The sequence below is a fragment of the Galleria mellonella genome, unplaced genomic scaffold (genome assembly GCF_026898425.1).
Source record: "Galleria mellonella isolate WM207_F2 unplaced genomic scaffold, CSIRO_AGI_GalMel_v1 utg654, whole genome shotgun sequence".
Taxonomy (NCBI): Eukaryota; Metazoa; Arthropoda; class Insecta; order Lepidoptera; family Pyralidae; genus Galleria; species Galleria mellonella.
The window spans coordinates 1,364,716-1,390,746 of NW_026442139.1; the positions used below are offsets into that span (position 1 = coordinate 1,364,716).

A 26,031-nucleotide genomic window follows, 5' to 3' on the forward strand; every position below is an offset into this window, starting at 1 on the left:
CGCTGATGATTTTTTTATTGGATGTCAATGTAACGTCGGTTAACTTGACAGTTTATTCAAGTTTATTTGACAGTTTATTGATAATAAAAAGTTGGCTATGTCTGTTATTTGTGTAAAATTATATATACCTAATTTATTCGTTCATGTTTCTTGTATACCCTGAATTTTAACTTCAATTTCCTAAAATTCTTTACACTTTTGTAGTTTTACAACATATTTGTTAGAAAAAGCTAAACTGTATTTTGAAGTCATTTGCACGACAAAGTAATGGCGACGTTGGAAGATGAAATTCGAGATCTCAAAGAAAAGAATAATGAATTGGTCCAAAAAGTGCAGTATTGGAAGATGGCAGCAGCCTCCAAAGAAGATGAGAAACTTGAATTAATGAAGGAAATTAACGAATTAAGACTGAAATTAAGTGTAAGTGAATTTTTCGTGTCCTTTTTATTAAGCAATTACAACGTACAAATTGAGCGTTTTTAAAGTTTACTGTGGCAAGGCATGATGTCTTATGATTTTATCCTTACTATATCATCATCATTGCCTTGCCTTTTCAGGGTCTGCGCAAAAAATAATAACTTCAATTTCCGTACACATCTACAATATATATAGTAGTGCCATATGCATACGTTGTATATGTATTTTTTTAATGGATGAAAATGGAATGGTAACCCCGCCTGCGCTATCGGGATATGCTGGCGGGGTACCAATGAGGGATGATAGGTAAAGACGAAACAGGTCAGTTGGCCCATCATGATGCATTCATCAAAAATGAATCACGATGGGTTTCAGGGAGAATTGTATGGAGGTCGACCTGTTAGGCTATATTGCTAGTAATAGATCTGTTGAATCTCATTACTAACAATCCCTGACCCCTCATTGGATATCTATTGCATTGCAATAGTTTTTCTCTCTGATTATATCATTAAGATAAAAAAACAACCAACCAATCAAGATAGTTTAGATAATTTAACCAAAGGTTGTCTGTAAGAGATTGCCCTAGCGATAAGACGGCCTTTTGTACCTTTATATGTATATTTCAATCTGTATTTATGTTACTGTATTTCACTTGAATTGTTCACTTGTCATTGTATATTTTTATTTATGGTGCAATAAAGAGTTAAATAAATAAATAAATAAAATAGTTTATGAGCTATGGTTGAAATTGGAGTTTAAACTGTCCACTAATCAAAGACAATGTTACATTTACTGACATTAATTTTGCTATTGCATTAGCTTTCCAACTTTAAAATGAATTGATATATATTAATTATAGTTATATTTATTTAATTATTATTTTCTTGATTAAATTTTATACACAACTACTTAACTTTATATTTTTTTTTTATTTACTTAGAAAAAGTATAGCTTACTGTTAGAGTAACTAAGTAATCTATCAACAAGATTGAAAACTTGATAATTTATAACAGAACATGTTAATTTATTCTTATTTAATTAACGTGTCACAATCTTATTTAATTAACGTGTCACAATCTTATTTAAGTAATGTAAGGTATTAATAATAATAATATGTAAACTAAATATTTATTTAAATACATAAATTACAGAGAATTAGAAGTGGTGGTGCGGCTGAGGCCCGTAAATTAGATGCAGCATTACAGTCTGCAAGTAAAGAGGCTATCTCACATCTCGTAAAGGCGTCGAATGCTGTGACCCGTACTATTGTGTTGGCCAAAACATACATGCAGGACCGTCAGGAGATAGATAATTTATCACCACGATGGAACAATATCGGTAGCACACCGAGCAACGAGAAAATCCACCGAGTGCCACCCATGCTTATGGGGGGACAGTCCATTCAACCTGTAGTATCATTAAGTAGGACCATTTTAAACACTAATTTAAGTAAGTTTCATATAATTTAATTATTGAATATTTTAACCACTATATATATACTATTAAATACTACAGTCATACATTTTTCTGTTACTGACTCTCAACTGTTCCACCCTTGAGTGATTTGCAGCAGGAAGGCAGTTCTTAATTTGATTTTTTTTTTATGTATGTTATCTTATGACTGTCAGTTTCTTTTTATTATTATTATAACACAGGGGGCAAATGAGCATACAGCTCACCTGATGGTAAGTGACTACCACCGCCCATAATCACCCACAACACCAGCCGCATTTAATTAAGTTTTAAACTCATTTGAAAAAATCTTTTTTATTTAAGATGATATACTTACAAGTTGGTTACATAGAATTTTTTTTTTTCAATATTGGTTCAGTAGTTAAATGAAAAGGTTATGTCACAATTGAAGTTTGTTTTTTGTGGGATCTTTAATTATTTATATTTAAAATGATATTGTTTTTTTTTTCTTTTTTAAAAACCATATTATTTGTAATGGTTTTATAAATATTGGATATTTTTTTTTATTAATTATTAAATATAAATTTTATTTATATAAACTAATTTCAGTGTCTAGAAGCCCTAATAGAAGTCGGAATGTGACCGAGAGAGCTGTACCATTACATATGCTACAAGGTAAGCATGCATGCATATGAGGCAGACTTTATACAAAAGTCGATTGCTTGAGTACCTCTGTCCCATTTATGTTTCTACTGTGAAGCAGCTGTGTTTGCATGGTTGTGTTTCAGTTTGAAGAGAATAACACCTGAGTCCTCAGTATCATGGGCGAAACAGTATACTCTGTTATGTCCATGGTACTGCTCATGTCTATAGGCGACGGTTACCACTTTCCATGAAACAAACAAACAACAAAAAAAAAAATCCATTATTAAATTCAATAAAAAAATGCGACTTTAAAGTTTACACTATAATTTATCTTTTCAGTCTGCATTGTAACCATTAGAGTGTGTGTGGTTGCAGCATATTTTGGGCTTCCACTTCCTTGTCCCGTGGGTGTTGTAAGTGATTAAGGGAACTTAAAAGATGGGCAGCAGCATCACTAAAGTCTAACTTCAGTTGCCAACCTGACTGCCCAACACGCAACTATTGACAAAATCTGTTACATGGCTGTGTTTCAGTTTAAAGGGTGGGATATGGCGTGAATTTACTGGGTACAGAGGAATAACACCTGAGTCCTCAGGAATGGCAACACACGGGGGGTATCATGGGCGAAACAGTATACTCTGTTAAGTCCATGGTACTGCTCATGTCTATAGGCAACGGTTACCACTTTCCATCAGGTGGGCCGTCAGCTTGTTTGCCATTTAAAATTGTATAAAAAGAAATCTCCCTTAGAGAGGTCCATATCCAGCGGTGGACAGTCAACACCTGAAATGATGGTGATGATGATGATTAGAGTCTACACTATAATGTGTCATTGGAGTTTCCAATGTAATAATTATTATTTGTGTAAAATCTGTTTCAGATCTATACATACCTCTTACAAGGATAGATGCAGGTGTACCGGCCAATAATATGGATACAGAAAATGACGTGAATGAAGCAGAAGACAGCATACAGGAGCTGGGGCTTGATGGTAAGCACATAAGCACATATCAATGGTACCGCTCATGTCTATAGGCGACGGTTACCACTTTTCATCAGGTGGACCGTCAGCTTGTTTGCATTTTATTTCACTTTAATGGATGGGATAAGAAGTATCGTATTTTTTTTTTCTATGATATTATTAATCTGTGTACCAAATTGTAGAATAATTTATTTATTTATTTTATTTATTTATTCATTAGTACAAATATGTGTACATGGCGGACTTAATGCTAAAAGCATTCTCTCCCAGTCAACCATAGGGAAGTGTCAGAATACTCGAATGCGGTACTACTAATTATTAATATACATACGTATTAAAATTACATATATAAACGAATAAATATATATAAATAACAAATATACTTACACATATATGACATATACTATATTATACACGAAATTGAGAATAATATAAAGTACTTACTGCTCGGATAAAAATAAAAAGTGTGCGTTAACGCTTTTTTTGAAAGACGGTTTAGTCGGTAGTCTCTTAATGGCATCAGGAAGCGCGTTCCAGAGTCGTGAAGAATGTAGGAGAAAAGAGTTTGAAGCGTAACCAGTACGGTGAGAGGGGAAGGATAATTGGAGAGTATTATTGGAACGAAGGTTACGTTCGTGAGTTTCAAAAAGATAATGGAATTTACTCCTTAAGTAGTTAGGAGACTGGGGGTTTCGAAGAAGAGTGTAGAGGGTACAAAGAGTTCTAACGTTTCTGCGTTGACGAATGGAAAGCCACTTGAGCTGAGACCGATATAAAGAAATGTGATCGAATTTGCGGAGGTTGAAGATAAAGCGTATAGCTTGGTTGAGGAGACGGTCCAGCTTATCGAGAAGATCTTCATTAAGATCTGGATAACACACATCAGCATAATCAATAATCGGAATAATAAGTGCGTGAACAAGATTAATTTTTGTAGCGATAGGCAAAAAGTTTTTAAAGCGATATAAGGAGCGTAGCGTAGCAACAACTGAGCGACTTACCTCCGCAACTTGATGTGACCAACTGAGTGATGAGTCTATGTAAAGGCCAAGATCTTTAACACAAGTTTTTAATTTTATAACTAAATTGTTAAATGTAATTGGTGCCATTGTGTTAACATTAAGTTTAGCTAATTGTCTAGAACTGCCAATTACAATAGCTTGACACTTAGAGGGGTTAACAGCTAATCCATAGTTAGACGACCATGCCAGAATGCTGTTCAGATCGTTATTAATATTCGCTACAGATTGATTGATATCATCTACAGTGCTCTGAGTATATATCTGAAGATCGTCTGCGTAAAAGTGGTAATGACAGCCAAGGACAAGAGAAAGAAGATTAATAAAAATAGAGAACAATAAAGGAGAGAGGATCCCACCCTGAGGCACTCCGGCAATCAATTCCTGCCAGTCTGAGAGTTTATGGTCAATGCGAACTGCCTGTTGTCGACCACTCAGATAGGAGGAGAACCAGTTTAATGCAGAAGATGAGAACCCATTACTTTGCAAAATGGCAAGGAGAATTTTGTGGTCTACCATATTAAAAGCGTTGGAGAAGTCAATAAGAACGAGAATAGTGACCAAACCATCATCCATGCCAAATCGAATGTCTTCAGTGATTTTAGAAGAGCAGTGGTGGTACTGTGTCCAGGGCGAAAACCGGATTGAAAAGGAGTTAAAATTTTATTTTTATGAATAAAGCTGGACACCTGCTTATTTGCTACACTCTCCAGGATTTTGGACAAAAAGGGAAGAAGAGAAATGGGGCGAAAATCATTTAGGGATTGAGGTACTGAGACCTTTGGAAGAGGGAGAACAATTGCATTACGCCACAGAGAGGGGAAGTTACCAGACGAAAAGGAGAAGTTTATAATGTGAGTAATTACTGGAGTAATGTGATCCAATAGAGCTGTGATCATATCTCGACTTACACCATCATATCCCATAGCCTTAGATTTTATAGACAATATAGTTTTACGGGTTTCGTCGTGAGTTATTGGAGAAAAAGCGAAATTATCTTCAGATGAAATCGATTGAACTATATTGGAGATAGTAGCTGATTTAGTCGATGAATTGATACAATTGGTGGATGAAAAGTGACGGTTAAGTTCATTTGATGTGAATGGGTAGGAAGTAGAATCAGATTTACTTTTCCCAAGACCAAGAGAACGTAAAAACTTCCAAATGCTGGTTGAAGAAGCATTCGAAACATTATTGTGAAAATGTTGTCTCTTAGCTGCCCTTACCATTTGGTTGCATCTATTCCGTGCAAGTTTGTAGAGTACCCATTTATCATCACACCTATCACGTTTAAAGGCCCTAAAAGCTCTATCACGTCGAGTCATGGCCATACGTACCCCCCTGGTAATCCACGGTGCTGGAGGCCGCTTGACACGTACCATACGCAAAGGCGCATGGTCATCAAACAATTTTAAGACTATATTATTAAAGTTAGATACTTTGTCATTCATTGTTGATGCCACATGCACCTTGGCAAAGTCTAGCTTGGAGGCATCCTCTTCAAACTTAATTGTATCTACACGGGAGTAGTTACGCATCCAAATTAAGGTAGGTTTAATTTTAGGCGATTTAAGTTTATAGGTGACGTATAAAGCATCATGTTTTGAAAAGCCAGGAGCAGGTAGTTGGCCGTACTTGATGCAGAGATTAGGAGAGGAAGTGATTATTAAATCAAGCCATGTATCTGAAGAAGAAGGATTAACATGAGTGGGCCCTAGTGGGAGAATATTAAGATGAACAGACTTGATAAGATTTTGAAGTTTTCGGGAACGCAGGGAATCTGTTATAAGGTCAGTATTAAAATCACCTAAAATTATGTGATGTATATAATCCGAACAAATTGTTTCTAAAGTTGATTCAAGTTGATTGAAGTAGTCAATAGAAGGTGGACAATAAACGACTCCAAGAACGGCTTTAGCGTTTTTAATTTTAATTTCAATAAAGAGGAATTCAGCGCTTGCAGAATAGTTAGAAGGAGAGGAAGAAAGAATTGTGTAGGGAATATCACTGCGTAGATAAATAGCCACACCCCCGCCGCCCTTACCAATTCTGTCGTTGCGGATTAGAACATACCCCGGGAGACAATAGGATGTGGAGGGCAAGGAAGGTTTGAGCCAGCTTTCAGAAATAAGAATAGAATGTAGAGTAGAAGAGGAAAATGTGTCAAGAAGTTCAGAGTAGTGAGAAGGTATACTTTGAGCGTTCAGATGGCACACGTTAAAACCATGAGGAGAGAGAGGCATTAAACAATTTAGTTTATTTCGCAGCGTTTCAGGTTCATCGAAAGAATCACAAGATGAGAATGAGATAGAACTATTACCACGAGCAGAATAGAACGAATCATCATTTGACATATAAATAGATATTAATATAAGTTATATAAATAAATAATAAGTTAAATATAATACATAAATATAATATAATAAAAAATGTAATAAATTATTTGAATAAAAGATATATAAAAATTAAAGTTTATAGTATTAACTGCACGTCCTGCCGGTTGTGTGGTTTGAGAATAAATTAAACTAGATATTACAGGCTAAAAAGAAATAAAAAAGTATTGATAACAATAATCACACATAAGAAATACTAACTAGGCATAAAGATATAAATGAAAATACTTCAATAAATATTGTGTTACAACAAACAATCACTGCATATGCAGATTAATAGATTATAACCCCCTCCCCAAAAACAACTCCATAACAGTTGTCATTTTCTAAAAGTGCCAAGAAAATTTAGCAAAATTAATATGCCAACTGTATACAACTACATTATGTAATGCTAAGTTCTCTAACTTTCAGAACTTATCTATGGTACACATGCTGTCTATATGACAGTTGACAATTACCAAATAAATGTCAGCTACAATAATATGTCAACGTAAAGTGGCATTCCAATATATTTGTAAATAAAGAGGTTTTTTAATAATTAGTAATTTCTATTTTGATAATTTAGTGGGAGGTGTAATCATAATATTAGTTATGAGTACTTATGGACAACACAATAACAGGATTTTAACCTAGGTGATGGGGAAACAAGATAACAAAACTGAAAGACAAAAAATATAGAGCAAAATGTTCCTAGTTACAAACAGAATGAAGTGATTAAAATAAAAGTACTTCGTTAAATTATTTCTTTGTTCTGCCGCTACGTTTGGATTTTGTACGAGCCTCCGAGGTGCCTGATGTAGGTGACGCCTGACTCACAATGGCTGGGGTCTCGGCGTTACCAGGGACGAAATGATCCAAGTCCTTATTTGTGAAAACCCTCTGAATAGTGCCATCCGATAACTTGACTATGACATTGCCGTCAGTAGTCCAGCATCTCCTGGTGCCAAGGCGCTTACGTGCGAGCATAAACAGACTCTGCCTGTGGCGTGTGAGAAACTCTGCCATAGAATAAGAGGTACCTTTGAGAGCTGTCTTCTTTCTCCAGACATCAGACTTTAGAGTCGGCTCAGTGAATCGTAGTAATACCGGCCTACATTTGCCTTCAACTGGTTTACCAAGCCGGTGACAGACTGCAATCATCTTCTTGCTCAAGTCTTTGAATTCGAACCTGTCTCTCAGGATTTGAACTATGAAGTCTTCTAATGTAGGATTAATATCTTCAGGAATCCCATTGAACAGAAGGTACTTCCTACGATGTCTCATCTCAATATTATCAAGCACTCCAGCGACTGCTGCAATCTGTTGCTGTAGCAAACCAAGTACAGAATGCACATGAGACTTGAACTCCTGGAACTCCTCATCAAGCTTCGTCATAGAATTGCTGGTTTGTGGAACTTCAGCCTTCAATTGTGCTTCGAACCGTGATATCTTGTCAAGCACAGTGGCCTCAAGAGCATGTTGAGTCTCAAGAATATCTGTATAGTTTGCCATTTTCTTATGTCAGTGTGATTGAGTGTGAAACCAACAGGACAATGCAGAATATATTGTAACTAGTGCATGTAAAGCTACACAAACACTTGTGAAGGTTATTGGAATAATAAACTTATATAATTTAAATAAAAAATTAAAAAAATCACACTTTTTTTAACTTTAATAATAAATTCAAATGGGAGCACTATGTTACTTTTATTTAGATCTACCGCCAAAAAAAATAATTGAAGTTGTCTTAAAAATGTGGGTTTTTACATACAGCGTGTAAGGGACAGGTTGGCAAAAAATGAAACGGTGAATTCAAACCATTATTCTGAACTGAAGACCAGTGGCGATTCATTCCGGAAAATTTCAAATATTTATCCCGTATTATTTTACATTTAAAAACATGTAATCTATGATATTATTTCATAATATAAATAAATAATAATATTTTATAGGGAACTACTATGAAATACCAAAAAACAGAAATGTAATATACGTATTAAAATCCTACCGCGACGCGCGGAATCTGAGGGCCTACCATGAAATGTTTTCCGAAATTTCGGAGCCAAACGAAACAGAAATTTGATGTTAAAATTACATAATACATGCCATTTGGAAATATTGAAAATGTTAATACATTGTTTCTTTGGACTTTTATGATAGGATGTATGACGAACGAAATGTTAAACTCCATTTATTGGTCCGATAATGGTATAAACAAAAACACGAAACTGAGTCCGAAATTTCGGAATTTCATTTCATGGTAGACTCGCTGTTGTGTGAGGTCACCGCCCCAAACGTACGAAAACTACCTACGAAGAAGCGCTATTGAACGCGCCTTGTCACGTGTCACGTGTCGTGTGGATCGTAAAATTTCAAATACATTGCGCGGCGTCAAAACTAGGAATCGTTAATTATATTATGGCTGTGGTGCATTTCCGGTGGGAAAATAACCTGCCACCTGATTCAGAGCATTCATCTGAATCAACTGTTTTCATTTTGGCCAACCTGTCCCTTCCACCCTGTATATAACAAACATCTAAACACTAGGGGGGAAAGGGATTGTTAGCAATGGAGTTTGACAGCCCCTATGCTAGCAATATGCCCTATTAGGTCCACCTCCACGTGGTTCCCCCTGGAAACCATCGTGAACAATTCTTGTTGAATTCGTCACGATGGGCTAACTGACCTGCTTCATCCTCACCTATCATCCCTCACTGGTGCCCCGCCGGTGTATACCTTTAGCGCGGGTGGGGTTACCATTCCATTATCACCCATTTCTAATTTCTAATATTATTAGGATTAAAATCAACTATTTTTTGCAGATAGCATGGAAAGATCCCTAGAAGGGGCGCAAGGTAATATCTCAGGAGAGGATTTTGAAGCGTCGTGAGTGTTATTCCGTCATTCAATTGCATTTTATTATGTAAAAAAAATAAATAGAGACATTTGTCCATTATATATTACAATAATAAGTATATAATATATTTTGAATATATGCTATTTTACATTTTGAAGCCATGGTGCTTCATAGTCCCTCTATATAGATAGATAGATAGATAATTTATTTGCATCACTTACAGCACACAAACAACAAAAGATACAAAAGCAAAGTGAAAAAAGATAAAAAACGATACATGTACAAAAGATTAAAAAAAAAACCAAAAACAAAAACAGAATGCATAATAAAATTTTTTTTCTTCATTTGTGTGCCACAGTAATGCAAAATGGCCACAACTCAGCTTTTTGCTTTGCCCTAAAAAGAGCAAAACACTGATATTCTGTTGTGGCCAAAAGTGAGTTGCGACATACCACTAAAAAAAATAATAAAAAAGAAAGAAATATAGATCAAATACATAGTGTGCGTTCGTTATATTCGCTATTTAGAAGAAGGGTAGTCAGAAGTCAATTTCTATCAGTTTCAAGCACTCAAAACATAATGAATACCTAAATTATACAAATACAATTAGGTACATGAAATCATATTAAAGAGGCAACAGCAGGCGTGCCAATCGCCAAACAGCGATCCCTTTCAGACAACCCAAGGATGAGATATAAGAGAACTGTTATCAATATGTGAGCGCTGCACAGTCATGGACTATAGGGTATTTACCCTATAGTTGCCGTGTGTCGTGAGAACAGATTACTTCCTCTCTTTTCCGTGGGTGTTGTAAGAGGCGACGAAGGTCTACCTGTCCTTTCCCCTCGGTTGGGGAGGCTTATATTTAGCAGTAGACAGTTAATGGCTGATGTAATGATGATGAGTACCAGACTGTTCCTTGTTGCAGTCTATAATGCATAAATTTTGTAAACTCACTAAAGCTTTCCATATAAAATTGATAACTTTATTCGCTAACTTTAGCGCTCGCGTAAATAACTGTTATGGTGAGCGTACGGCTGACTACCTGGTTCCTCGATTTATTAACGAACTACCCACCGATGTACGGGATAACATTGCTATTAGCAACATCAAGTGTAAATTAAAACGATACTTCTTGCATGGTTTTAATACAATTTAAATAATTTGAATGTACTTAGTATTAATATAAACCTACGTGGTTTCTGAATGCTAATGTAACATAAATTCTGTAACTTGTATTTTTATTGATAATAAAATAAAATAAAAAAAAAAAATAAAAAAATATTTATTATGCATTGATGTTTTACCATCTTTTTCTAGTGTCACATTTTAGTCTAAATAAATGCATATGTTTATTGTGTTAATATTTTTTTATGTGCAGGAGAAGATTGGAGACAGTGACCGAAGACTTGGAACCAGAGGAGACTGTACTGACCTCACCGAGGTAGATAGATAGATACTCTTTATTGTTGCAAAAAAATACACTAAACTTGTTATAGATACTAACAATTACGGGAAATCATCACAGAAAGAAAGCAATGGGTAGCCTTATCGCTAAAAGCGATCTCTTTAAGGCCACCTTTGGATGAAGAGATACAATAATTTTTTTTTTTCTATGAAATACAAATAGCCATTGGCTAAAATGCATGCATGTTTTATTCTTCAAGATGGCTTTATGCATTAGAATTGGCATAAGCCGAAACTCGTTGTAAGATCAGTTGGCGAATTGTGATGAGTTCATCAGAAATCAAAGATTTCGGATTTAGAATAAATGGAATGCATACTCGTAATTCACATAGTGTGTTGCTCGTTCTATTTATGACATTACCAATGCGTTAGAGTGGGATAGGCATATAAAAACGCATCTGCCTTTTGACTAGTCCGTAGAAGTCAAATTCATCAATGTCAAATGTCACTTGGTTTTTATTGGCCGTATAATCCTACCAAATTCAAATACAACCTTGCTTGCATACTTTCTACATAAACTGTATCGAATATTATAATGTAGTAATGTAAACGAACAAAAATTTTACATACACATTTTCTATACACTAGCCTGATATGAATTGAGAAAAATAGCAACTGATGGTGTATCTTTCGTCCTCTTTTTACTAATTATATTTGCATAAGAAGAAAGGAGGCGAGCGTATGAGTTACACTTTTTATTTTATCATTCCTTCTATGTAATTCCTTGTTCTTAGTTAGAAATAAACCAGATTATTTTGTAAATAGATAATTGATTAATTGATAATAAATTCTGTTACAGCAGAGGTAAAGTTGATAATCCACTGGAAGGCCCTAGTTGGTTATTGGATCGCCCTTTCACAAAGGTGAGCATTGTTATAAAGTATATAAGTACATACATGGTAAAAATAAATATTTTGTCATTATAAAAAGTAGCACGTAGTCGCACTATTGTCTCGTCCTCTGACAAAAAGAAGCCAGGCAATAAATATTTAAAGATACAACCAGAACATCTACGTCAATTCACGTTGCTTGGGTAACTCTGTCCCTTTCGTGTTTCTACCGTGAAGCAGTTGTGTGCAGGCTGTGTTTCGGTTTAAAGAGTGAGATATGGCGTGAATTTACAGGGTACAGAGGCATAACACCTGAGTCCTCAGGAATGACAACGCATGGGGGTTATCATGGGCGAAACAATATACTTTCTTATGTCCATGGTACTGCTCATGTCTATAGGCGACGGTTACCACTTTCCATCAGGTGGGCCGTCAGCTTGTTTGCTATTCTAAGTTGTATAATATATATATATATATATATATATATATATATATATATATATATATATATATATATATATATATATATATATATATATATATATATATATATATATATATATATATATATATATATATTATACATATTATATATATAGTTTTTAAAGCCTCATAAGTCCCGGCATAGAATAGGCCATCTCTTTCTTTCCTGTGGTGGTGGGCGGGTGGTAAGAGGCGACTAAGGAAGGGCGAGGAATAAGCATCCTTCTTAATACATCACCAAAGCCTAAATCTGCAGATGCTAACCTGCCTGCCAATCGCGGCAACTACTGGCAAAACGCCCCTAATAGGAGGGACTGGGGAGAAGGGATTGTTGGTAATGGGGATTATCAGTCCCATTGCTAGCAATATACCCTGTCAGGTCGACCTCCCCATGGTAAACATCGTGCTGAATGCCAGGGGTATCCATCACGACAGGCTAACTGACCAGCCTTTTCATTCTCACCTATCATCCCTCATTGGTGCCCCGCCAGCGTATACCGTTAGCGCAGGCGGGGTTACCATTTCATTATCATCCATTAAAAAAAATAGGAGAGACTATGTTCAGCAGTGGACAGTTAACGGCTGATTCGAGATGGTTTTTAAACGGCAAATGATGGATTTATTTTAGTCAAAATCGAGAATGTCAAAGAGTCGCATGAACTTGGAGCCGGACTCCACGACCGAGCCGGACGAGGGCGCGCGGGCCGCGTCCGCCGCCGCCGCCGCCGCCCGCCAGCGGGTCGACGAAGAGGTAAGTACATGACCCTGCTATGGAAAACTATATGATTATTTAGGTATAAATTTGTCTACGGTAACATGGCACGCCTCTCCGTAATCCATAGAAAATTTTTCCATAATCCATATAATTATTTATAATTTCCATATCAGTGGTATCCCTTGTGTTGCCTTTTTTATACCACTGATGTGGCAATCAAGCATACGGCCCACGTGATGCTAAATGGTTACTGTAGTCTATGAACGCCTGCAAGACCAGGGGTATTACGCACGCGTTGCCGAGCCTGAAAAAACTTTTTTACCCTTCTTTCGAAGAACCCCATGGTGTAGTCTTTTGGGAAAACCTCGGCAGAGAACTCATTCCATAACCTGAGTGTTAGTGGGAGAAAACATCACTGAAACCGCGTTATACGCGACCATTCAGTTTGTATGAAATATGAGGGTGAATAAATATATATATATATATATATATATATATATATATATATATATATATATATATATATATATATATATATATATATATATATATATATATATAATTTAAATTACATTGTTAATGCATTTATAAATATTGTAAGCAAGGGTGGACTTATCTCTGACAGAGATCTCTTCCAGTCAACCCAATGCAGTTAGAAAGCATGTCGTTAGCGGGCAGCTGAAGTGATACTGTACATATTATCCTTTTTAAATGGCCAGACCCCCCCTTTTATTTTTTTAAATGCGCCAATATATATGGCAGCCGGCGGTGGCAGCAGAGGCTTGCTTCACGCCGACCGTGCGGCGCCGCAAGCGCAGCGCCACGCCGCCGCCTGCCGCGTCCCAGCCCGCACGCCGTTACAGGTATGGACTACGCGTATATACCAGTATCTATATATATATATATAGATAGATAGATAGATAGATAGATCGTTTATTTGTTTGTTACTAATCACACACAACATGTACATAAGAATAGACAATACATAAAACAACATAAGATTTATAATTGTGTTATTATGTGTGATCTGCAGCAATACAAAAAGGTCGAAGCTCAGCGTGTAACATTGTTCAAGGAACAAAACACTGATTTTCAGCTTTAACCCATTTGAGGGTACGTGAAAATAATAAATAAAATAAATACAAAATAAAAAGAGTAATATTTTTGGTGATTGTCTGTGCAGTGTGTGTATAATAAAAATAATGTAAATAGTTCAAGAGTATAATTTGATATAATTTTAACTGAGTGGTAAGGATAAAGCGAAAAAAAAAAAGAAAATATTAATAAGAGAAACATGGAAAAAAAAAAAATATTAAAAATCATTACATGAGTTTGCAACCGCTAGCCAAGAAATTTCTGTGGAATGCCTAAAATTTGTTTTTTTAATAAGTATTCTTTGTGATGTTTTTTAAAACTTTGTACGGTAGTCAGATGCCTAAATGGTGGCGGGATGTTGTTCCAACATTTTGTTGCTTGGTAGCGGAAGCTGCCAGTAAATGCCACAGTTCTGTGTGCTTGAAATGATAATTTCGAACAAATGAATCTGTATCCATACATACGTGAAGAGAAATTTAGCTTTTCAAAGAGATAAACTGGCTGTTCACTTTTTATTACATCGAACAATAGACTAGCCAGATGTAACTGTCTTCGCGATTCCATATTCAAAATTGAAGCATTGTTTAAATAGGGACTAATATGGCTTCGGGGGGGAATATTAAAGCAAAAACGACAACATGCATTTTGCACTCTCTGAGTCAGGCGTTGAGTTCTGGCCAATAGTCGTGGTCCATACACAATGTCTCCATAATTAAATTTGGATAAGATTAATGATTCGCATAGTGTAATACGAACTTTTTCCGATAATAAATTACGAATTTTATATAAGACCTTAAGGCGATAAAAACATTGTTGTACTACATTTAATATATGCCTTTCAAATCGCAGCCGACTGTCAAAAATAATCCCCAAGTTTCGCGCTTCTTCCACTCGTTCAATACTCTGATCCAGGATATTTACTGTAATATTTTTATTTATTATGTCAGTAATTTGTTTTGTTGATCCAAGAATCATATATTTTGTTTTGTTGGGATTAATAACCAATGCATTTTCTTGTGACCAGGCAGCAATTTTCTCCAAGTCCTTATTAAGTTTATGAGCAGCGTCAGTAATCGCAGCGGGGGCTCCAGAGATATAAATTTGTATATCATCAGCGTAACAATGAAAATTACAATAGTTTATTGCATTTTCAATGTCAGCACAATAAATAATAAAAAGAAGTGGCCCGAGTATCGAACCCTGAGGTACTCCACGGTCTACCAGCTTAGGCTCTGACACTGAGTAGGAACCATCCAGCTTTTGTATTTTTACCGATTGGTATCGGTTGCTAAGGTAACTATGAAACCATCCCACAGAGTGCCGATCCAAACCATAATATGTCAGCTTTGAAAGCAAAAGAGGTACATTTAAACAATCAAAAGCGCGAGAGTAGTCGAGTAAAGTTAAAATAGTACCATTACCAACATCTTGTGAAGCAAGAATATTATCTACAACATCCAGTAAAGCAGTGGTAGTGCTTTTACCTTTACGGAATCCTGACTGATACTTTGGCAGGATGTTGTTTGTTTCAACGTATTTCAGCAACTGAGTATGAACGGCTTTCTCCAAGACTTTGGACAGAAAGGATAGAATACTTATTGGTCTGAGATCATTAAACTCGGCAGGATTATTAATTTTGGATAAAGGAGTAACCAATGCATGTTTCCATTGACTAGGAACTTTAGACGTAACAATAGATTTATTAATTATGTTGGTTATAATTGCTAGTGTACGAGGAAGAGTCAATAGTATCATGTCTCTACTCACCCGATCACTACCCAATGCATTAGATTTTATTGCCGAGATATACCTAGCAACATCACTCTCTGACACCGGCTGCAATCGAAAACCAGCTGTACCATACCTATGAAACTCATAGTAAGTGAGTTTTGATAAAGACACATTATTCGGTCCAGGTACATTTAAAAAATGTGCATTAATGTTGTCGGGGTTATTGAAAAAGGACGGTAGTATATCACTTTTAGGGGAGTCCACGGAAATATTTTCCTTTAACTTTTTCCAGAATATTTTACCATTACTTTGTTGAGAGTTTATATGATAATTATAGTAAGCTCGCTTTTCCCGATCGATACTACTGTGAACGAGATTTTTAAGGTCTTTATAATATTTATTGTGTACCTCCAATCCTGTCCTCCTATACATTAACAGTGCTTTATTACGCAAGTCAATCATACGTCTGATGGTATCGGTTACCCATGGTAGTGAATGTTTGCCATTAATTTTAATCCTTTTTTCAGGAGCATGTCCATCAAAAAGGAATAGCAACATCGAGTTAAAAGTGTCGACCATCAAGTCAACACAAGCCAGGCTATTTATGTATTCCCAATTTATAGAATTTAAATGTAGATTAAAATATTCCAGGTTAATATCCCTGATGGGTCGATGTATAAAATATTTAATTGGCATTTTACACTTTTTTATTGTGAGTTCGAAATTAATCATCGCATGCCCCAAGGAACCTCTAATAAAATTGTTCGAAATACTGCGGACCGGTGCATTAGTACACACTAGGTCAATAAGCGTTTCAGTGTCGGTTGACAAGTGTGTTGGCTCAGTGACTATTTGCGTGAGGCTAGTATAGTGTAGAAACTCTACTATTTTTTGTGCATTATTATTATGCAAATTCAGCATATTAACATTTAAATCTCCCATAAAAACCGTATAGTCATAATTAGAAAAATAAGTCACAGTTTCCGTTATAGCATCCAAAAATTATCAATGTTCATCCATTGAGGACGATATGCCGTACCGATTAATATATTGTAGCAATTAATACGCGTAGACAACCACATCTGTTCGATACTAGCCGCTGGGTGTTTGAGTATGCGCACACGCACATTACGTTTCACGTAGAAGGCTAGTCCCCCCCCGCGGCCGGCGCGCATGCTTACCGGTCGCGGTGAGCTATACAGTCTGTAGTCGGCGACGGCGGGCGCACATCCCTCCTCACCCGAGCGAAGCCATGTTTCATTTATTGCAATGAAGTCGGCGTTGAAACGATTCACTGCAACTATAAATTCGTCTCGTGCTGTATTGAGTGACCCGGCATTGTATAGACCTAACTTAATGAACTTATTTGAATTGAAGAATTGTATGATGTATAAAAATAAATACCACAAAGGAGTCAACACAAGGTAAGCATGCGTACTTAGTTCTGTCATTGTAAATGTTGCTAGTATAACGAACAATAGTAGGCGACGCCGACGTTACCATAGATAGAAGTGAAGTGATTTTAGTGCGTTGTATAGTGTAATCTATGGATATATAATATAACATAAATATTTTCAAGTACCCCTGGATTGCAGCAGATTCGCACAAGATCATATTATCATGGCAAACAAGATACAAATAAAATGAAATATGGTCATTCATCTTTTTAGAACAATACATGATTGATACAATAAATAGTAATACGTAATACAGATTTAAATAACAATTAATAAATAATTTATACACGCTGAATAGTTTATACATGAAATAAGTAGTTATATTGATTTTGTATTGTTTCAGATTATGTGAATATATGGATGATACAATAAAAAGTATATACATTATGATAAAAATTGAATAGATTTTACTCAGTATGCTATACAACACCGACAAAATGGAATAAATAATATAAAATTCATAACTAAAGTTTAAGTAAAATACTGTGGATATATAGATACCGATATTGACATATGAAGTGACCTTCAGTGGACTTATACTTACCTTATTCGTTTTGAATTTGAGTTGAGCCAACTGCGTCAGACCCAAAAACCCTAAGAAGGTCCCGATCAGTTCGAATGCGCAGAGGAAGAGCATCCGTACCGTGGTCTTGTCTTACAAATATTCTACCACTGCTGGTCCACACGAACCGCCAGTTGAAGCGCCCAGCAAGTTCCCGTGTCCGTCGAAACAGGAGACGATTGACCCTTGTCAACCTTTCGTTAACATAGAAACGCTGTGGTGGCCCGGGCAGACCGGTGTCTGATGTGGTGGCATCCCTCCGTACGCGAGCAGCTTTAAGCAGTTGATCACGAAGAACTCTGCGGCCAAGTCGAATAACAATGAGACGGGGACGAGAATGTTTAGACGATGATGACGACGACTCCTGTGGCGCCTGTACTGGACCAACCCGCATGACGCTGACCAGATCCTCGTCAACCAACTTGACACCCAACTTGCTTGCAATAGTCATGACAATGTGAGGCAGACTTTCACCCTTCTGTTCGATAATGCCCGAAATCTCGATGTCGTTTAATAAACACTCTTGGTCTCTATCATTGAGTTCTGTCTTTAATTGTTCTATAGACCCTAAAAGCTTTTCTGTGCTTCTGTCCTCACCTCTCTGAGTGCTTTGACGTTCGAGAGATTCGACACGAGCACTAAGATGATCTATACGCTTATCACACTGGTCCATTCTAGATGTAAGTTTATTAAGAGAATCATTAAGAATGCTCATTTGAGATCGCGTGGCTGCCATCTCCTCTCTGAACAAGCGAGTTTCATGCAATAATGACTGTTCGCTTGAAATCTCTGACGGCCCATTATCCACCACACTATTCTGACCAACCGACGGTAAACTCTCCGGCGAGTCATGAGGCGCCTTGTCCGGACCAACAACAGCAGCCCCACGACGCCGAGTGACATTATCGAGGGCTTCTCGCACGGGCGTGTTTGTGTTATCCGTTTTGCGCAGCTTGCTCATACACAGAACGCACCGCCATGCTGCCTTGTGCTCCGCTGACATGGTGTTGTAGAAGCGCTGTTCCGAAACGTTTGCACAAACAAGGTCGCACTTTTGATGGCATATGCTGCAGCACAACGAGCGCTTGTCGTCGATTTTCTTCAAACAACCCGCACATTTAGCATTTACGGAAGACATATTGTAGGTACTTTAGAGTCGTCACTAAGATATATGAACACTCCAGCAAGAAAAACACCAACACAGCTTGAACTACACTTCCCTACGCACCTTTAATATTGGTAGAATCAAAATATATAGTATTACTAATCAATTACACGATATTTATAATTATAAACATTAAATAACATAGACAATGGTTGGATCCGTGCACTAGAATTTCTACCTCTCTATATATATATATATATATATATATATATATATATATATATATATATATATATATATATATATATATATATATATATATATATATATATATATATATATAAATATATATATATTTTAATGAGTGTAAATACGCCTGCATTATCGGGTTATGCTGGTGGGATACCAGTGACAGATACTGCATGAGGATGGCTGCGAGTCACTTTGACAAATTCAACAAGAATTAACCACAGTGGTCTCCAGGAGAAACCACATGGAGGATATATTGCAAAGAATAGGGTTATTAGACCTCATTACTAACAATCCCTTTCCTCCAATTTTTTTTTTATACAACTTAGAATGGCAAACAAGCTGACGGCCCACATGATGGAAAGTGGTAACCGTCGCCTATAGACATGAGCAGTACCATGGACATAACAGAGTATACTGTTTTGCCCATGATATCCCTCATGCGTTGCCAATCCTAAGGACTAAGGTGTTATTCCTCTGTACCCAGTAAATTCACGCCATATCCCACCCTTCAAACCGAAACACAGCCATGCAAACACAACTGCTTCATGGTTAAAACACGAATGGGACAGAGGTACCCAAGCAATCGACTTTTGTACAAAGTCTCCCTCTGGTAAAATTTCTATATATTAGTCCAATAAAAAATATATCGATTAAATACTTTCTTTTTGTATACTTCTACTTCATTTATAGAAATTGCTAAACTAAGAAAAACAGTGAAATATACCACTTTTAGGTAGCGTGTCAAGATAAAACATGCACCAGAATTTAAGTTAGACTTTCACCAATACAACTGTGAAAACCGCATCCAATTCGGTGCAGTAGCGTTTGTGTAATGTCGGAACAAACTTATAGACAGACAATTTTTTTTTAAATTTCTTAAAGTTGGTTGAAATGAATATAAATTAAAATTAAACTGCAGCAATAGCGGGCGCGTGCTGAAGGTGATGGTGGCGAAGATGCGGCTGGACGACGACTCGGACGAGGAGGCGAGCCCGGCCAAGCGGCCGCCGCGGGACTTCGACGCGCCCAGCCCCAACGGCGCCACCGACGCCGCGCTCATAGTCCTGTACGTACATTGTACCCTAATCATTTTAACCGTTGCAGTTCTATGCAATTCTATGATATTTGTGCCTAAGGTTGGCAACATTGGTAATGAGCCACTATAGTATTTTACGATATTTGTGCCTAAGGTTGGCAACATTGGTAATGAGCCACTATAGTATTTTACGATATTTGTGCTTAAGGTTGGCAACATTGCTAATGACCCGCTGCAGTATTCTATATTTGTGCCTAAGGTGGGCAACATTGTTAATGAACTGCTGTCAAATTCTATGATATTTGTGCCTAAGGTTGGCAACATTGGTAATGAGCCACTGTAGTATTCTATGATATTTGTACCTAAGGTTGGCAACACTGTTATTAAGTTGCTGTAGTATTCTATATTTGTACCTAAGGTTGGCAACATTGCTAATGAGCCGCTGTAGTATTCCATAATATTTGTGCCTAAAGTTGGAGAGAGACTTTGTACAAAAGTCGATTGCTTGGGTATCTCTGTCCCATTCGTGTTTCAACCGTAAAGCAGTTGTGTTTACATGGCTGTTTCGGGTTGAAGGGTGGGATATGGCGTGAATTTACTGGGTACAGAGGAATAACACCTGAGTCCTCAGGAATGGCAACGCATGTGGGGTATCATGGGCGAAACAGTATACTCTGTTACGTCTATGATACTGCTCTTGTCTATAGGCGACGGTTACCACTTTCCGTCAGGTGGGCCGTCAGCTTGTTTGCCATTCTAAGTTGTATAAAAAAAAAATAGCATTGAATTGATTACGTTTATTTCTCCATAACACAGTGTATACTAGCATGAGTAGCAGGCGTTTGTTGTCATTGCATGTTACTTATTATTCATTGAATATTTCAGAGAGCACACGGTGAACACGGAGCGCGGCTCGAGCGGCCGCCAGGTGGCGCGGCGCACGCGGCCTGCAACGGACCGATTGGAAGCTCACAATTTGGGTAACATGCTATTTACTGATATGATAAAATTGTAACTCCACGAAATCTGTATATAGGAGAAGTCTGTACTTTTATATTTACACTAATTTGTAGTATTACTATTTTTTAATGGGTAAAAATTACATGGTGACCCCTCCTGCACTATCTGTATACACTGGCGGGGTTGGTACCCCACCAGTGTATATCCAGTGTCAGTTAGCCCATCGCACAGTGGGAACTCGCCTAAGAAAGCCATCTCATAAATACTTTTTCTAAAACTCTGTGGATATGCATGTATAATACCTCAATTTGTAGCTAAAGAGTTACTCTATCATTATAAGTATGATTCAAATCTATCACTATTCATACTTCATAGAACAGAGCATCTAAAGTCAAGGAATGAAAAAAATACAAAAATAATTATGAAACTTAAATTTCGTTTGGTATAATTTTATAGTATCAAAACAATAGAAGTCATATAGTGTGATACCATTTTAAAATGCTTAGAATGTGTACTTTACTATAAAATAAAAATATATTTAGTTTAGTACAATATTACTTAACCAAAGATCCATATATCGTTATATGTATTATTTTCTTTTCTAAAACTTTCAATTGGAGATTTGACAGTTACCGAAGCTTGCCGAAGTTCTGATTTTGGTTTAATTTATTAGGAAATATAATGTAATTTGAGGGCAAAAGATTTTTTTTGCAGTTTTACTGCGTAATATATTTAAATCTAGTATAATATCATGGTGAGAATGTTTTTTTCTAAGTACGTATATTAAGATTTTTTCTTTATTTGAGATTCTCTGTCTGGACACTCAAAAAAATACTTTTGTCTCAATTATTACTTTATATTTTATCTTTTACGTTACTTTTAACAAGTATTTCACACAGTATTTAGTTCCCATTTCCATACAGACCTATTCTTTACCGCATAACCACATAATGATGAATTTTTTAAATCAAGTAATTTTGCACACGTCTATGATCATTATTAAGTATAAAATAGTGCATTTACATATGAAATATTACAGTTCTTTATAAGCATTTGTCATTTCTAAACAATTGTTAATTACTTATCTCTCCGCAATGAGTGAAGTATCTTGTACCGGACGCGACTTAAGTCTCTTATTGTTGAAAGTGATACAAATTATATTGATTATATTTCAAACTATGTACGAAATAATATTACCGAATCTTCAGATGCGAATATAGCAAAAATTATCGCAAGTATTTAGAAGTCCTTCATAACTCAGTTTCGTCAACGCTATACGAAATGTGGTCGAAAGAAAGAACAGTTTTTAAATCAAAATAGGAATTGGTTTAATGTCATTTTCACTGTAAATCTAGAAAAAACTACATGCGAACCTGAACCTTCTACTTTGACAGAGAAAAGAGGAAGACCTTCTAAAAGATACGATGACAGTTCAGAGAGTACAAAGAAACGGAAAAACAAGGGACTGCTTGATACCTGTGGACTTGATTTCATACTGAACTCATATGTACAGGGTTTAAGGTCACGTGGTGAAGTAGATGAAGCATTCATCGTTGATATTTTACGAGCATGGCCGTCAGAAAAAAAAGAGTAAAATACGCAGTAATCTTCTTAATGAACCGGCACATATAACAACATATTCAAAAGATGAAGATCTTAGCATTTTTGTAGAATTGGATCTGAACAAGGCACAGTATGAAAATATGATGAGTTGTTTGATAGCAAAGAATTGCTTATTGTTTCCATCATACAAGTTGATTCGTGAAGTTACAGAATCTTGCTATCCGCCAAAATCACAAGGTGTTGATTCATTGTGAAAGTGTGATACGTTACTTTTTCTGTCTTGCCTCTTGGGTAACTTTCAGAAGATGCTCAAGAGTCACGGAACAAAGACTATAAACAGTTCAGGCTTCATCATGCAAGACAATGTTCGAGGGTAGCCATTAACGAAGATGTTCTACACGCACTTTTATATACCTCTGACCCATACATAACAAGTTTAAGAAAACCTTCCAATAAAAAATATTTAGAACTTTTTGATGAAGTAAAGGAGCTCTTGAGTGACTTCTAAGTTATCTTTATAAGAGTTTTTGTTTTTTACGCAGATACTTTTACTTATTCCTATATAAACTTCTTAGGACATAAATGTAAGTCTACAAATTTTATATTTCTTGTATTCCTATATTATATATAACTATTAGAAATAAATTTTTACTCACAAAGCATACATTATTTAAAAGAATATATATTTAAGATTATCAGGAAAAAAAAAATCATGTACATATCTTTATTAATACGGAAGATATAGATTTATGAGATGAAAATGAGTCAAAGTTCCCACTGTGCATCGCGACGAATTCAACGATAAATTTGTCACGAGTTTCCAGGGGTAATCGTCTGGAGGTCGACCTGATAGGATATATGGCTAACAAAGAGGCTATTAAACCCCATTAATAATAATCCCTTTCCCCCCGTATTACTACTTGACGAATTTAATATTAATCGGGTAGATTATACAAACATGTCTTTCCCTGTAGCCTAAAACTCCGGTTCTTATTCTGGGTTGGACACCAGATACTTATGGAGTGGGCACGAGACCCACCTCCCCCGTCTAATATATTGGGGGGAAAGGGATTGGTAGTAATTAGGTTAAATAGCCCCATTACTAGCAATATACCTTATCAGGTCGACCTCCACGTGGTTCCCCCTGGAAACCGTCGTGACTAATTCTCGTTAAATTCGTCAGGATGGGCTAATTGACCTGCTTTCATCCTTATCAATCATATATCACTGGTGCCCCGCCAGATGGCGCAGGCGGGGATACCATACCATTATCACCCATTAAAAAAAATACACTTATATTTACCCCCTTCCCTTGTTCATAAGAACGTTAAACCTCTCGTAAACCTATTCTAGCTAAACTGTTTTATCTTTCAATTATATTAAATTCCCAATTTGAAGAAAAGTGGCAAAACAGTTTTATTAAAGTAGATTTATAGATTTAATTTTTTTTATGAATAAGGGGCTTTAACTGTTTCTAAGTATAGGAGGATGCAATAAATTTAATATAGCTACATTATTTTTGTCCACAGATAAACTATCCGGTCGAAACAGACGTACGGATAAAACGGTCGAGCATGAGAATTCCATCGACGAGCAGCCCAGTACTGACCCTGGACACAGCCGACCGGGAAGCACCGACCCCGGGAACAGCGGACCGGGCAGCACGGACCCTGCGCATGACCGACCGAGTAGCGTCGACCCTGGATATAGTAGAGTGGGCAGCGTCGACCTTAGCCAGAGTAGAGCGGGGAGCATCGCCCTTGGACAGAGTCGGGCCGGCAGCGGGGGGCTCGACAGCGACAGCGGCAGCGAACTGCACACCGAAGGCCGCACTCGCCGGCCAAGGAAAGCTGTCACTTATAAAGAGAAGCCATTGAACAGGTAGGATTGACTGTCCCATCATGCAGAATTAATACACTATAGCTTAAGTTTAACTTAAACTAAAATTTCATCCCAACCATCTGGACGAGTGGCGGTGTTCCACCGTGCGTTTTTCAAGGCACTCTCTTCCATGCACAACCACTTAATGGAGTCAACTTCCAGCAGCAGTATTTCCGAACCGATACGACATCATAACCTTCAAGAAAAAAGCATATTCCTTTTTAAAAGGCCGGCAGCACACCTGCAATGCCGCTGGTGTTGCGGGTGAATGATCACCCATGAGGGCGGCGGTAGTCACTTACCATCAGGTGAGCCGCATGCTCGTTTGCTGCCTGTGTTATAAAAAAAAGGTTCTTGTCGTAATAGGTTCCAATCGAATTTACTGAAACTGGTTACATACATATGTATTAAGTTGTAAACGTAGTAGCCATTTTATTTCAAAACTGTTAGCACTCTATGTCAGTTCTTTTTGATTTACTGTCTATGGTAACACATACCTCTTGGAGATTGTTTATATAACCTTTACCTATTTGCCAGAGGGAGACTTTGTACAAAAGTCGTTTACTTGGGTACCTCTCTCCCATTCGTATTTCTATCATGAAGCAGTTGTTGGCATATCTGCCATATGTCGGAGACATGGGTTCGTTTCGCACTCACCACATCTCAGACGGCAGCGACCCGACGACGCTCATCGGCATACGCTGGGCACTCCTCCAGCGTATGCTCCGCCGTGTCCTGGTCCGCTCCACAAGCATGGCACTCCTCCGTCGGCTCCCTGCGCGCGACATGACACAGATATCGCCCAAAGCACCCATGCCCGGACAGTATCTGTGTCATCCTGAAGGTCAGCGGCTTCGCCGCCTATCCATCCACTTCTTAAGAAGTGGACGGATAGCCTCGACGGTCCTTCGGCCGGCCGATGGATCGGCCAGCCGCTGTTCCCACTCCCGCTGCAGGACCCGTCGAATGTGGTACTTCCGCAGCGCAACTTCCAGCCTGGAAGGCTCGGCACCCTGGCGCCTCCGCTCTGCACGCCACTCATAGACCGACGCACAGGCATTGGCCTCCAAGTCCCAGGGCGGCGAGCCCGCCATCACACACGCCGCCTCCGTGGAGATAGTGCGGTATCCGCGTATAATGCGGATTGCCATGGCCCTATGTGGCCTGTTTAAACAAGCCACATTTTGCC

General features: G+C 37.3%; 1 protein-coding gene and 1 long non-coding RNA gene across 2 annotated transcripts; both read left to right on the forward strand.

Annotated features, from left to right (window-relative positions):
- Positions 1–66: 66 nt before the first annotated feature.
- On the forward strand, positions 67–24,842 carry LOC128202015 (uncharacterized; the record flags this gene model as incomplete). Its single annotated transcript, XM_052900792.1, is given in 12 exon segments — positions 67–420; positions 1,569–1,866; positions 2,440–2,505; positions 3,356–3,466; positions 9,671–9,734; positions 11,087–11,149; positions 11,972–12,035; positions 13,114–13,236; positions 13,963–14,063; positions 20,322–20,468; positions 21,324–21,418; positions 24,491–24,842. Coding segments are annotated over 12 exon segments (1,637 nt in total), but the record flags the coding sequence as incomplete, so codon positions are not given.
- On the forward strand, positions 14,070–18,585 carry LOC128202016 (uncharacterized). Its single transcript, XR_008253560.1, has 2 exons — positions 14,070–17,450; positions 17,827–18,585. It is a non-coding gene; the product is annotated as an uncharacterized LOC128202016 (long non-coding RNA).
- Positions 24,843–26,031: the final 1,189 nt, after the last annotated feature.